General features: G+C 38.3%; 2 protein-coding genes across 3 annotated transcripts in view; both read right to left on the bottom strand.

Annotated features, from left to right (window-relative positions):
* Window positions 1-15155, bottom strand: part of LOC124179117 (zinc finger protein 224-like) — a 41402-nt gene that overhangs the window by 3122 nt on the left and 23125 nt on the right. Inside the window, exons 1-6 of one of the 2 annotated variants that reach the window (XM_046563219.1) lie at window positions 962-2154; window positions 776-874; window positions 584-703; window positions 392-511; window positions 201-320; window positions 9-128 (exon numbers count right to left, since the gene is read on the bottom strand). In XM_046563219.1, the coding sequence (XP_046419175.1) occupies window positions 9-128; window positions 201-320; window positions 392-511; window positions 584-703; window positions 776-874; window positions 962-1907 (1525 nt within the window). In that variant the 5' untranslated portion in view covers window positions 1908-2154. Of the gene's footprint in view, window positions 1-8; window positions 129-200; window positions 321-391; window positions 512-583; window positions 704-775; window positions 875-961; window positions 2155-15155 lie in introns of those variants that run through there. The other variant, XM_046563218.1, reaches the window with a different exon arrangement.
* Window positions 1-15155, bottom strand: part of LOC124179119 (lysosomal acid glucosylceramidase-like) — a 39589-nt gene that overhangs the window by 13566 nt on the left and 10868 nt on the right. Inside the window, exon 8 of the mRNA XM_046563223.1 lies at window positions 4565-4572. Coding sequence (XP_046419179.1) covers window positions 4565-4572 — 8 coding nt within the window. The remainder of the gene's footprint in view (window positions 1-4564; window positions 4573-15155) is intronic.

Genomic DNA, 15155 nt, shown 5'->3' with positions numbered 1-15155 from the left:
GTTTATACCTTCTCTGCCACATACTCCGCACTTATATGAACTCTTGGGACTTTCGGTGACTTTGGAAGGTTGAATTATCGACTCGAATGCAGCTGATTTATTCATTGGACAGGTCGTTCGGTTGTGTCCTAGATATTGGAAAAAATTTGCACGTCAAATCGTGAATTATATCTTATTTATCAATATATCTTCGTTTATACCTTCGTTGCCACATACTCCGCACTTATATGAACTCTTGGGACTTTCGGTGACTTTGGAAGGTTGAATTATCGACTCGGATGCAGCTGATTTATTCATTGGACAGGTCGTTCTGTTGTGTCCTAGATATTGGAAAAATTTGCACGTCAAGTCGTGAATTATATCTTATTTATCAATATATCTTCGTTTATACCTTCTCTGCCACATACTCCGCACTTATATGAACTCTTGGGACTTTCGGTGACTTTGGAGGGTTGAATTATCGACTCGGATGCAGCTGATTTATTCATTGGACAGGTCGTTCTGTTGTGTCCTAGATATTAGAAAAAATTTTCACGTCAAATTGTGAATTATATCTTATTTATCAATATATTTTTGTTTATACCTTCTTCGCGACATACTCCGCACTTATATGATCTCTTGGGACTTTCGGTGACTTTGGAAGGTTGAATCATCGACTTGGATGCAGCTGATTTATTCATTGGACAGGTCGTTCTGTTGTGTCCTAGATATTAGAAAAAATTTTCACGTCAAATTGTGAATTATATCTTATTTATCAATATCTTTTTGTTTATACCTTCTTTGCGACACGATCCGCATTTGCGCGTATTCTTAAGACTCGGTGTAGGCGGTGGAGTGGGAAAATCCATGACTGAGGGTATTGAATCTCTATTTTCTGGAAATTTCAATTTCAAAACTTACGAATCTAACACGAATAAAATACATTCATTCGATTTTAATAATTTGTCACTTTTGCAATTACCCAACTCGCACGGAAATTCCTCATGATCGACCTGCTCTTTGAGTTGCAACATTCCCCTCCAGATATCAGCCAATTTTCCCAATACATTTCTTGTCTCAGTATCTGCCTCAGCCTCTGTTTCATCATCTGTCTCATCGTCTCCGAATAACTCGGTATTCGTATTATCAGAGGCCTGTGACGAAATCTCTTTACCCGTCATTCCATCTTTTCTCATCTTCTTGTCACCGTTCATGTTATCATATGGTATTTTCGCTGCGTCAGCATCACTTTCTTCTTCATCGTTATCATTTTTATGTGGCTCAATATCAAATATCACAAGTAAAGTATCAATAAACTTGAAGACCAATTCTTTCTGTTGTTCCTGTATTTCAATATTGGATAATTTATCAATGACATCGATAAAATCACCGACAGTGTTTACGATCTTTTCTTCATCCCGCAAATTTCCAGCATTATTTGTTTTTAATCTTGAGGATAAACCATCGGTGAAAAAAGTGCTCAGTAATTTCTTACAATCCATCAAATTTTTCTCTTTTGAAAATCTCAATATCTTAATCATGTTAAAAAAGTCTTCAACACTATCTTCAATAGCATTTATAATGTCATCTTCATCGTTATCTTCACAATCATCTGTTGAATCTTCACCGTCTTCATCTTTATTATCATAAACATTTTCAAGTTTCAACCAAACTTCGCGCGCAGTTGTGCAATTTTCGAGCAACAGAAGCAGCTCGCTGCTTATATGTAAAATCAATTTTGATTTAGCTATTTCATCCTTTTTCATCCATAACTCACCCACCGCGGATGATTCTTCGTCTTTGTCGACATGATCCCAAAGATCAGATACTCTCAACAAAGCTTCGGCTTTCACTCGCCAACTTCGATAATTCTCTTTCGTTAATACGTCGAAAGCGATTGCCCCTGAATCGCTTAGTCTGTTTGTCATCGCAAGTGTAGTACTCCACTCCTGGAAATCTCCTATAAATATCACAGATGCAGTTTTATGTTGATACGTTCATTCGCACTTCTCCGAACAAGACAGTAGAACAAGATAGAGCTTTTGCAACGCAACCCGCCAAATATGCAACAGAATCGCGCAAGGTTTGGACTTGTACTGCCGCGATAATTTACTTCTCCGTATAAAAGTTCCAACGCCGCGCGCCGTCTGTCGTGCATCTCTGAACACTAGAGGTCCCCCTCCCATTCGTGTTTGTGCGTCACTACGCATGCTACATCTATTCCTGTGATGGCCGAGCCTTTTCTGATACTGTGATAAAGAGATAGTGTCGTTTCTACCGTCCTTTATTTTCGTCTAGATAAGGTGACCAACAGTCGAAACTATTAATATTTTTTATGGAATAATCGGCCTATTCAGGATACGGATGATCTATGTGCCAAGTGTCCATCAAGTCCATTTGATTCTATCTAATGACGGATAATTATAAATTTAATATACTCCATATCAGTGAATCTATTCCATTCTGACCATTCCGTTAGATATATACTATTGGTTCTAAACTTGGTTCCTGATAAACGTCTTGTGCGCATCCACTTCAAGTGTCTGTTGCAGTTGAGAAAAAAGTAACCAGCGTTGTTTGATGTCAACAACTGCAAAACTTATTGCTCGCAGTCCCGCCGTTATCACAGGAAGCTGCATTGAGATGACAGCCACGTACATGAAACGCGATAGCGGTAACTCGGCTGAATAGCATTTGGGTAATTCCGCCTCTGAGCAGCGGATCTTGAGTGTAGTTTGATCTTGTATTTTTCAAATCGATTGAAACTCTTTCTCACGTAAAATGTACATAGTAAAAAGTGCGCCGGTATTTTTTTGCCAGTTCAGAAAAATTTGTTACATCGGTTATAAATTATAGCATTTTACTGTACAAATAGCGGACGGAAAACTTTGCAAATTAATATTTGGGGTCCCCTTACCGTGGAGAGGTGTGCAAAAACGCGTTTTGAAGATAACGAGAGACACAACTCGAAAGAAATTTACAATTTCTGAAAAATGTAGTTTTGTTATTCTTATGAGTGTTTCAAATTTTTCAAAATGCCTCTGTCGTCATGTTCGAAACACGTTTTTAAACATATTTTTACGTCAGAGGGGACCCGAGATAATAATTCTTGAAGCCACACGCGCGCCACTTTTGCAGCAAAATGCAATAATTCGTGGTTAGCGTACAAATTTTTTTTTTTTTTTTTTTTATATACGATGAAACGCGATTCCACTTCTTTACATACATTTTTTGTAAGAAAAGTTTCAATTGACTCAAAAAATGGAAGTTCATTTCTCGCTAATTTCAGGTGAAATTGCCCATTTATAGTTTCGTGCAATTCTGTATCTCATTATCTGTCAAATTAAGTTAATGCAAATTAAGAACAACGCGTATCGTATCATTTCGAATTTTTAACTTTACCTTTCTAAGACGTCTTCTTCTTCTAATGCTGCAATCGTTATTGTTGTACGACCATATTTTTCTTATGCGCTAACGGTACCCGTGATACGAACAACATTGTTCGTCATAGTTAATGGAAATTACGCAATCAAGGTCGTAGGATAGAACAATTGGTCGAAAATGAATTCCAACGAACGAAAGGAAAAAAGGTGCGCGGTACAAGGTGGGGGAATTAGTTTAGGTTCAGCCCTTGGTGGGACGTAGAGGGCGCAGTTTTGTCCTTGATACAATATCAAACTTTTCGAAAAATCGTCATTTTCCTGTGTTTAGTATCACTTGACCTGTAATAATTACGTACACAGATGCCAGGCACAAAATCCATGTAAACTTGTGCTATCAAAATTGTAAGATCCTTATAGCTTCTCCCAAAAACACAAACGCAAACTGCGACGGATTTTATATATTTTCCCGTTGATTCAGCGCATGAAAAATAAGAAAGTAATTAAACTCAACCTAGGCTAACAAAGAATTCTTTTTCTTTCGGAGACCGTTTTGATTTATGTTGTCTTCATAATCCTTGACATTCTTGTATTACGAGCCTGAACCAATTTCTCTGTAGAAATGAAAGCTCATTCCAGGAGGACTGATACGTCGTGAATAATTTTTTTGTAGGAAAAGAATCGGTGAACAACTTGCATGTAATGATAACATTATTCCATAGAAACGGACTGGCGCAAGCAAATTCTGTATGAGCGAACCCCTGCATCCAAAATCTGTAAATCAAGATAATCTGGAATAATTTCTCTGTGGAAACAAACATCTTAGATAATTGTGTTGGATCGGTCTTAACATCATTATGTAGAGATAAACCGCCGTAGAAACTTCTGTAGAGTCAAACTCGGTAAGCAAGAACTCCGTAGAGGTCCGTTCCCGATTTACGACATAAAATAACATGCGACTTTTTGTATGGCAATAAATTTTCCAGTCGCTTCGTTATTTCAATTAATTAATTTGCATTCATTGAATTCCCTTATTTTCTTTCCCACCTTTTTCTTCTCAATATTATTGTAGTTGTTGTTGTTGTGGTCGATTTTCATGACGTAACATAATGTTCAACAATCGCATCATGTTGCATTGAAAATTCTTGGTGATGGTAAAGACGTTCTACCCACGCAGGTAGGAAAGTTGTATAGATTATTGCTATTTCCGATCACTATTCATGATTTTTATAGATTCACTAGGTAGACGGTTTTGTTGTTCTTCTGAAAACTTTTTCCCGTTTTATGTGTTTTCAAATTTTTATGCATGAAGATAGTAACGTTTCGCCGTTAAGAAAAAGTATAAAATTATCGCCACTCCATCATCACATTGTCTATCGGTGTCATGTTCAGCGCTGCCTGTCATGATGGTTTTTCTAGTGGAAAATGCGGGAGAATTTTGACGATCTTTAGCTGTATCTCTCGACGCATCGATCACAGCATCTTTGTATAGAATATCCAAAATTGTTATCCACCGCAACATTACTTTGATAAAGCACGTGCCTCGAATAGTAGCAGCGCGTGTGCAGGCACTTCGTAAAAGTTGGATGAAAGGAATCTCAGCCATGATTTGGTTACGTATCTTGTAAGTATGAACTCGTTCTTTCAGAATTTACTATAAGTAACGGTGCACCGTGATTGGGCCTCCCAGAAACACGAAAACCGCATCAAAAATATTGTCAGATTCTTTTGTTTTTCGGCTGTAAGTTTTCAGGAATTGACCGTAACGACTATAGCCTACTCACAATCGGTTCCGACGTTTACCAAAATTGGCAAAAATTGTGCGGAAAAAACCATGCTTTGTTTCACGTTTCCGAGCCAAAACTATTTTCCTTCGTGATGGATTTGAAGAACCCTTATTCGAGTCATTGGACCCGCAGAAAGCCTGAAAAACATCTGCAACATTGTAGAATCAACAGCAAAGTGAAATTATCAGGAAATCCTTAATTTTTTTCCTCAGTACGGGGGAAGGGGGGTTTATGATAAACCTTTAGGAATGACTTATACTGCGATGATATCGGATGTTTAATGCTCTTGTTTTCAGACGTTAAATACATTTTAAGTTTTGAATATTGAGCAGTTTTGTTTACGCTTGAGGATGATATCTTCTTTCACTTTGCAAAGGGGAGTGAGATGTCCACTGGATGATTTGCACCGATTATTCAGGGAGTTGAACACTTTTGGTACAATTTCGAAACACTGCGAGGGATGAAATTTCCTGTTTTTCACTCGTAAGGGAAGTACTGATACCAATAGATGCCTGCCGGAGGGTGAGTTGTGAATTTGGATTGGTTTTCAAGAGAAGTTCCACTTCGCGCTTTACGATGACGATTCGACAAGCGATCCGTTGCCATCGGAACGATGCGCGATAGATGGTTCGGGGTCTTGTATTGAAAATCAAGAGAATAACCACCAATCACGTCGTGAGCTGAGTACGTTGAGTGACTCCGCTGCCACCAGTTTTGTACAGGGGTGGTGGTTGGGGATCCCAAAATGACGATTCAAAAAAAATTCCACTTATCACTTTGCGGGGCGAGTACGATGAAAGGATATGAGAGGAAGTTGTATTGAGGAGTTGAATGTCTCAGTGTATTATGATTGATTTATTCGACAATTGATGGAGAGTACAATGAGAAGATTTGGGGGAGGAAAAAGGAAAGAGAGGTGAATTTAGATGTTGTCCGAATGGGAGATGACTTGAGAGTGTCAATATGTATATGAGACGAAGGCTGCAAGAAACCGGCCGGTTGCAGTTTAGGATTACAGGGAGCATTCTGCTGATACGATATGGGAACCGGGACAGTTAGGTGATGATAAGAGGAGGATGAAGGATGTAAGGTAGCTGTGAGAGCTTGGGAAAGGATGTCATAACATTTTAAACTAGATCTCTCTGTATTATTATAAACTTCCAATAATTTCATAGTTTTCAGACTGATCAATCACACTTACGCATGAAAATAAATCACTTTCAAGTCAATGATGTGGCCAGAGTTGAGTTGCGAATAAAGTCCTATACGACACACTGGGATAAAAATCTATCATTCCCTTGTTGAATATTGTATTATTTCGTTGAAACTTTAGACATAAATTTCAAATGAAATATTAGTCATTCTTAGCATAATTTTATCTTCCACAATGTCGATTGCCATTTAATTTAATTGGGTGAGTAACACGCGTTGCAGACTGACTAATTGCAAAGGATGTGGTCCAATCAACCGCACCGTATGGTTTCGTGATATCGCCAGCTGCTGATTAGAGGCTTGCTTAAAATGTGTTGAATTGTTACGTTCTGGGAGAACGTCTGCGAGAGATCTTCTATTCGCTGATTGATTAGGATCGAATTCAGATTAACAAACTTTGTCGCGTCGATTATATGTGTGAACTCAGATTTTCGGTTCGTTCAGGATTTTCGTTTCAGCTCTTCACTGTCTGTGAATTCGGTTATTTTGTGTCGCGCTAATTAACACTACGCGCGATTGAAGTGATTCCTTTTACACAAACACTGTCATTTGAAATACACATTTATTAACAAATAACAATTTCTCCTCGATCAATTCTCAGCGCCAGATTTTAACAATGTCTTATTCACTCGCGAGGTTGTTCAAGTACGGTTGCAACAGCAATACTTGAGTTTGGTGTTTCTGAATCAAAGGGTTGTTTGATTTTAATTCATTCGCTCTTCGCTTGAATTTGGAATTGATTCTCAGTTTAATTGAGTAGATGATTCTTCAATGTGAGGTTATTATCTCAACTCTGATTATGTTCTTCTTTCTTTGATGCCTGTTTTTCGAGATTTCTTAAAAGCTGGATGTGGGAGGAGTTTGAAAAAGGGGTCTTCGTTGGTGAGTTAGGTTCCCAGGTGAGTCAGCGCAAGGCGATTGCTCTGTGAAGCCGATCGGTGAGCGCCGACACGACACGTGGTCTATTCGCATCCAAGGAATAGAGGATGATGAAATGCTCTACGTATCTCCTGTCTCACGCTCTTCGTGTTTTGTATGTAATTTCACCTTTATTCGTCTTATCGTGTCTAAAATCTCCTGCAAGAGTTTATTAATCCGAATTTGAGATTATGCAGCCCGTGAGCAGGCTAATATTAAAAACGATATGCGCTTCGACTGTAGAAATACGTCTACCCGCATATTATATCTTCTGCGTCGCGTTACTCAGCTACGGTAGCAGATAGTGTGATACATAAGAATTGTGAATGCTGTAATTTATACACGGTGATGGTAACTATGTAGTTCAATATAGGTCCGAAAAGTCACGGTGAGAGCGTGTGAGACGCTGTTATTGTGATTGCCCGTCGGTAATTAGTAGAGTGAAAAGGGTGCAGCCGCAATTAGCGGTTAGCACGTAATAGAATTGAAGTATGCAACATAATATTGGGACGGAATAGTACATTACGATACGAGTGCGCAAAGAAGGTCGTTCCCGCACCAGCGAAGTGAGTGCGGGATGACCTACGTGCGCACGAGTATCGTATACTATTTTTCCTATTAAGTTGCGCAAAGTTCGACCACTACAATTATTTTGAATAATTGAAACGTATAGAACGGTGGCGTTGGGGTGCTGGGACGGGGGGTTCGGGGGGGCGAAGCCCCCCCGCTCCAAAAAAACAAATTATAGAACTGTTGTAAATTTATCAAATTAAGAAAAATCTGATTTATTTATTGTTTTCAAGTATTATTAATATTTATCGTAACGTTACAATTTACAAAATGAAACGGTATATTTTTTAATGACTGATGTGGTTATAGATACATTTTTAATGGCTTTTGGTGCCTCGCTATCCGTATCACTTTGTACATTATTCATAGTTATTCACTCTCACTTTACTTGTTCTTTCTAAAGAACTGATGCGAAGCGACTGATACTTTGACGTTCGTCGTCCGTATTAAGAAAACGGCAGAATACAAAACACAGAACGCACGTTTTGACAGGTCCATTCCAGACGACAAAGACGTAAACAAACCCGCGCGCTTAGCTGAGAGCCGAGCGCCGGTTTGTTTACATCTCTAAAACTTGCGTTCTGTGTTTTGTATTCTGCCGTTTTCTTAATACGGACAACGAACGTCAAAGTATCGCTCGCACGTGTTGATGCGAAGAGGGTGCCGCAGAGATGGCGAGCGCCTATATACCTTAGAATCGCTCGTTTTAAAACGCAAGTTTTAAAGATGTAAACAAACCGGCGCTCAGCTCTCAGCTCAGCGCGCCGGTTTGTTTACGTCTTTGTCGTCTGGAATGGACCGGTCAAAACGTGCGTTCTGTGTTTTGTATTCTGCCGTTTTCTTAATACGGACAACGAACGTCAAAGTATCAGTCGCTTCGCATCAGTTCTTTGGAAAGAACAAGTAAAGTGAGAGTGAATAACTATGAATAATGTACAAAGTGATACGGATAGCGAGGCACCAAAAGCCATTAAAAATGTATCTATAACCACATCAGTCATTAAAAAATATACCGTTCATTTTGTAAATTGTAATGTTACGATAAATATTAATAATGCTTGAAAACAATAAATAAATCAGATTTTTCTTAATTTAATAAATTTACAACAGTTCTATAATTTGTTTTTTTGGAGCGGGGGGGCTTCGCCCCCGCGAACCCCCCGTCCCAGCCCCCCAACGCCACCATTCTATACGTTTCAATTATTCAAAATAATTGTAGTGGTCGAACTTTGCGCAACTTAATAGGAAAAATAGTATACGATACTCGTGCGCACGTAGGTCATCTCGCACTCACTTCGCTGGTGCGGGAACGACCTACTTTGCGCACTCGTATCGTAATGTACTATTACAGAAATTCAAAAAAAAAAATGATATTCTAGATAAAAGCCGTTTGCTTCGAAAAATTATGTTTTTTGACATGCATGTTAATCTACATATGTTCAATGATTTCTTCGATACAGGTAGAATCAAAGGATGCAGAGTTATCTGAGTGATATGAAAAAATTATGAAATTTTTGGAGCAAGCCCGTCGTGCCTCGCATTATTTTCTATTATGGCTAAACAATGACGAATTTTGTTGAGATGAATCAGAACAATTTGTACCCAGTGCACTCTTGTAACATAGCCGGAGTTTTTCACAATTTGCCAATTAAACCGTATGCCTGTGAAACTCGGTTGCCTGCGGAAATTATTTTGCGGTCGCTATAATACCGGTTGTTGGGAGTACAATTGTGATGTTAATTTTCTTTCAAAAATAAGATATATTAGAATGAATGAAAAACATGGGACTCTCACTTGGAAGTTTATTTTTATTAGATCACAATAGATATATTTTATTCGTACAGATACAAATGAAGCGTCATCGGGTAAATTTATTTCCAATTGAAAATTAAATACGGCAGCCTAAGAGAAAAATCGAAAACCACAGTATTAGTATGATGAAAATCAGAGATCCATTCTCGAATTCTTGCACCAATTACGGTACTGCGAATAGATTACAACGAATTCATCGAATAACAAATGTTTTTTTCAATAAAATGTATACTCAAAGGCGCGCGCAATGCATGCGTGGTGCATAAAATTATTCTTGCAAATGTATCAGTATATTATTATTATAATATATTACAATATATAAAAATGTTAACCCCCTGTTATTATACTATTGGGTTATACAAATATGTATTATTATTATTACTGTCAGTTCCCGCCATAACCGGTAAAGTATGTCCCCAGAGGTCTACGTGAGACCTGTCTGGGGCAAGGGAAAAGATGGATTAGTGACTATCGTTATGCGGCTGCAGCCGTCTTAAGATGTGGAATAGAAACACCCGCATTCGCACAAGGGACAAGGGTAACTGCACAAAACCTTGCCCAGGTGTAGCCGGACCGAATTCAAACCTCAACCCACTAATTCAGCGCCTGAACGATGTGACGCGTCTTACCATTTTTGCGAGTTGCCGATCAGGTCCTCCTGGATGTGTCGGGAATTTGAACTCAGGTCCTCCCGTTCCGTAGTCTCGCAAGCTACGCTACTAAGTTTGGTTATATATAAAGTTAGCATATCTTCGATGTATTTATAGCTCTGTATTGAATCGGACATCAGGCTTAAAACTTTCTTGTTTTTCATGAGTATACAAAATTTGCTTGTCATTGTCCAATATGCTGATTCTGCAATTTAAGGGGACCCGGTGGTCTAGAAATTTCAAAAAATCGATTTTATTTTTTCGATATTTCGAAAGTATAGTATCGTAAGAATATACTGTGAAATTTTCATGCGGAAATTCCCAATATTATAGCTTCTACAGCCCATTCCAGGTAGAGAGCGGTCCGCGCGCTCCTAACGGGTTCAGGCACTCGGAGCGCGGCAGCTGTCCCGGCCCTTCTCCGCATTTTACCTTTACATTTGTAACCGTTACCTTTACATTTGTAAACCAATTTATGAAGAATTGACCGCCGAAAATTTATTGGAAAGGTGTATTGGCAGCAATACGCAGAACAACAACGAAAGTTTCAACGCTTGTGTGTGGCACCTTGCGCCGAAACATATGTTTGCCGGCAAAAAAATCGTGGATATTGCCACCTATCTTTCCGCGTGTATATTCAACGAGGGCTTTGCATCACTATTAAAAATAATCGAGACCATGGGCATAACAATCGGGCCACAAGCGGAGCAACTCGCGCGAAACCGAGACGAGCGGCGAGTATCGAGCGCCAACCGTAGGAGCACCGACAACTCCAAAGAAGCTCGAACAGCTCGAAAAAATTAAAGGAGTGACGAAATCGAGGAATACAAACGTTCCGAAGGGATCCTCTATGGTGCCGGAATCGCGGATTAACTGTAAGTATTCAAAATTTGCTCAATTTTTGAAAATATCTGTACCTCAAACTTTAAACTCATTTATCTCGAAACGACTTTTTTCGGTACTGAGGGCATGAAAATAAAAAAACTATTCAACCGAATGACTTGAAATTTGGATATGTTGTTCACAACATGTATGGCTATCGTCGGAAATAGAATCATTATTTTATTTAAATCATTTCCTATTGTTTACACTAAAAAACTAGTGAAAAAAACCCGATTTTACGAACTTTTTTTTTCAACGCCCGCCATTTTGTCAATTTTCAATTTTTTCGATTTGTTCTAGTTCCGACCATAACTGCACTCTTTCTGATTAAGAATGTCTTTGAATTTTTTGTTTCAGATGAGTAGAAGTCTCGAAATCACCTCCGCAGTCCAGATCCGATTTTTCGAGAGGGTCATCTTTAGCGGCATTTTTATAATAATAAATATTGTTTTTAAAAGGAAAAAAAAATTTTTTTCAGGGTGGCCACCCGTCTGGAAAACCGGGAAAACCGGGAAATGTCAGGAAATTTTGTATGTCAGGGAAATGTCAGGGAATTTTTTGGTTGGTCAGGGACTTTTTGTAGAACTCACGGATTTCAAAAGCATTGTCCATAAAATTGAGATGCTATCACCGCATCATCACAATTTTTCTTCTCTTCTTATTGACGATTATAAGCTTAGTTGTTGATTGTCACATGAATTCAGTAGTCGGTCTGATTTATCTATGGCCGTCACTGCGTGTGGAGACGCACGTTCACCGACGCCTAATAGTCTAGAAAAAACGCAGCCTCAGTTTTTTGGCAATAACTCAAAAAGTAAAAGCGCTAGCGAAAATTTTAAGAAAATTCTTAAAGAGGAGGAAATTTCCAATAAAAAAGTACGAGCACCCGGAATTCTATCTTCAGTATTAGTAATTTTAATTTAACGCTGAACATAGGGCTCTGCGCAACTGTTACGGCATAGACGCGCCGCGTCTAGACAGTACACCGCATAAAATAATTGTTTTGCTGTATTAAATATCAATTTAAAAATTTGGATAAATTGTGGTGTATTCTTAACACTTAAAAGAAAAATGTCCCGTTGGAAAAAAATTTTTAAGTTTATTTTTCAAAAAATTACACATTCGTTAATTAGTCATAATTCTTCGAACCTCGATTTTCGTTGCAAACAGCATAAATGTTCAAATAATAGCTCTAAAAATATTTCGCTTCTCGGAGCCCCTTCTAAAATATATACTTAACACGACCACGGAAATGGAAATTTTAATTTTTTGTCAATTTTCAAAAATCATAATGAACGGAATAAACAACTTTTAAAAACTTTTATAACTTGAATATATTTGGCCATACTTTACTTAGGTTACTATAGTTTTTAGTGATTTCTGCACAAATTGTGCATCAAAATGTTAGGGAAAAATAATGATTTTAGTCAGGGAAAACCGGGAAATGTCAGGGAATTCCGTGAGCGAAATTGAGTGGCCACCCTGTTTTTGTACGATTAATAAACGTAGTAATAAGCTCGAAAAGTTAGAACATCGGTTTTTTTATTTTCAATAGCAAAAAAAAAAATCGTGAAAATAGGTGTAATTTTCGTGTGCTAGACGACCGGGTACCCTCAACACTTGCTTTCGTTGAGCCTGGTTGAATTTCTAAATACACAGGGTTATGATCAGAGTCCGTAGAAATATTCATAACTCTGAAATCCTTTATCAACTTCCAGCATCGTTTTGGACATGCTACCAAGTCAATAACGCTTTCACTAGCTTTACGTGTACAGTTACCACTAGAATCACTTTGGAACCTGCCGTTGACAATTACGTATTTCTTTTTTTTTAAGCATTCTATGAGTGCTGTACCACGATCATTGGGTATTTCATCCGACGATACTCGCTCGGACCTCATGTTTGGCACATCGCGCAAGTCTTCAGCCTCCAAACAAGACAACAAGCCAATTCTTGCATTAAAATCACCACCGATAAATATAGGTAAAGGTAAAGGTACCTTGAATTTTATTTCGTCAATATCAGACAAAAATTGAGATAATTTATCCGTACGGACTTTATCGCTCATCTCAAAGTTCCAGTATACTATAATTAATATAAATTCAAAATCACCACGCTTTACTTTCAGAGCAAGAGTGTCCGTTTCATATTTAATAACATTATACTTGTATTTATTTTTGCTCAGTGCTATCGCCACACCACCTTTCGCACGCCCACGGTTGTGATACTTGATAGCTGGTAACAGCTGGACATCGTATGAATCGAGGTACTTAGTTATTTCTGATTGCAATTTACACCAAGTCTCTGTTAGACAGAGTATATCCGTTTTGATCAATTCCTTTTTGAACTTCTCAAGATTTTTGATGCCTGCCACATTCCAATAGACAATGCAAACAGAATCCTGTTTCCGAACCCCAACTTTATTACCGCAATCGCTTAGTTTCTTGGAACTTTCGATGGTTTCCGAAGGTGAAGTTCCCGACGTCGAAGCAGTTGGTTCGTTCGATGGAATGGTCCCGTTGTTACTCTCTAAATATTGACAACAAATTCCACGTTAAATTCTAAATTGTATTTCATTGATTGACGTATGTTTGTCGATAGAGCTAGATCTGCCAATGAGTATATATGCTGTTTTAGAAATAATTCGATTCATGAATTTACGAATATTACGCGAACGCAATATATTAATAAAATTATTATAATTTTTCACTTCTTCAATTACCTGACGTCTCACGTTTCGCCTCGCCCTTCTTTTTCTTCGTTTGTTTCGTTTGGAATTCTTTGTTCGGTGATGCACCAGGCTTCCCCTTTTTTCCCGCCATTGCGATAAATTATTTCAATAATTCCACTTGAACGGAGTATAAGTCAAAATTCAATACTTATCAGTAATGTACAGTCAATTCCACGACTTGTGCTTCTCTCGATACGTTTGTCAAACGACACACTCTATTTGCAAAAAAACTCGCGTCTTTGCGCAACCGCGATTTGCGGACACATGAGGCACACGGTTATTACGTCGGCTTTTTATACATTATCATCTGTCTCTATTTTTCTAATTATGGTTATTTTTTTCTTCTTTCTTTGATTTGATAAGCACTGAGTGAAAAAAGCCCGACCATAATTACCCCACGACTTTGATTAGTCTAACGCGTAATTGTGACTAACCAGGCGGCGTCACAACGTCAAAATCACAATTACATTGCGCTACCACAGTTTTTGTTCGAAATTGGAATGTTTTTGATTTTATTTTTCAGTCCCCACCCCCTAAAAATTTCCTCCAAACGATCGATCGACTTTGCTTGATTCAAAGCAGGAATTGCAACCAAACTACTTTCGGAAAAGGCAGAAAGTTTTGTAACAAAGACGACGCATGCATTTATGTGGTTACGCAGATTGTGTTTTTGTTGAAACGCAACTTTCCTTTAATGGTCAACTTCAGGCATCGATTTTTAAACAAAATTATTGTGATACTCAGCATAATTCTGCGCCTAAGGTATCGAGTCTCATGCAATTTAATTGGGTGATTAGAACCACCGTGTATGCTTATCACGATCCCTGATTACAAATACATGCGTAGCAGACTCACTAACAGTGAAGGATGTGGTCTCGGTAGCTGCATGACATCATCGATTCCGGAGGAAAATTTTTCCATGACTGACCATCAGCTACGCGGCGCATGAAAAAAAAAAAATGGCGCAGGGAGATCCGAACAATAATATATGTTTCCGAATCAATTTCTTGTGAAACCATTTTATTTCGAAAGATACGCCACTGTTTGCATGATAGAAAATTTTGTTTTGCATTCTTGCAAAATTTGTCAACTATTCCACACGAATGGCATCAAACAATATGCCTATAAATTCCGGTAGCCTGCGGAAGTTATTTTGCTGTCGCAATAATCGACTCTGCCGATATTATAGGAAACTACACGATCCAACGATTCCGATCATCATTTGTACTTGCGT

Source organism: Neodiprion fabricii, chromosome 3 (assembly GCF_021155785.1).
Source record: "Neodiprion fabricii isolate iyNeoFabr1 chromosome 3, iyNeoFabr1.1, whole genome shotgun sequence".
In the NCBI taxonomy this organism is placed as follows: domain Eukaryota; kingdom Metazoa; phylum Arthropoda; class Insecta; order Hymenoptera; family Diprionidae; genus Neodiprion; species Neodiprion fabricii.
Note: the sequence above shows the minus strand (reverse complement) of the source record. Positions and strands in the feature narration are given on the sequence as shown.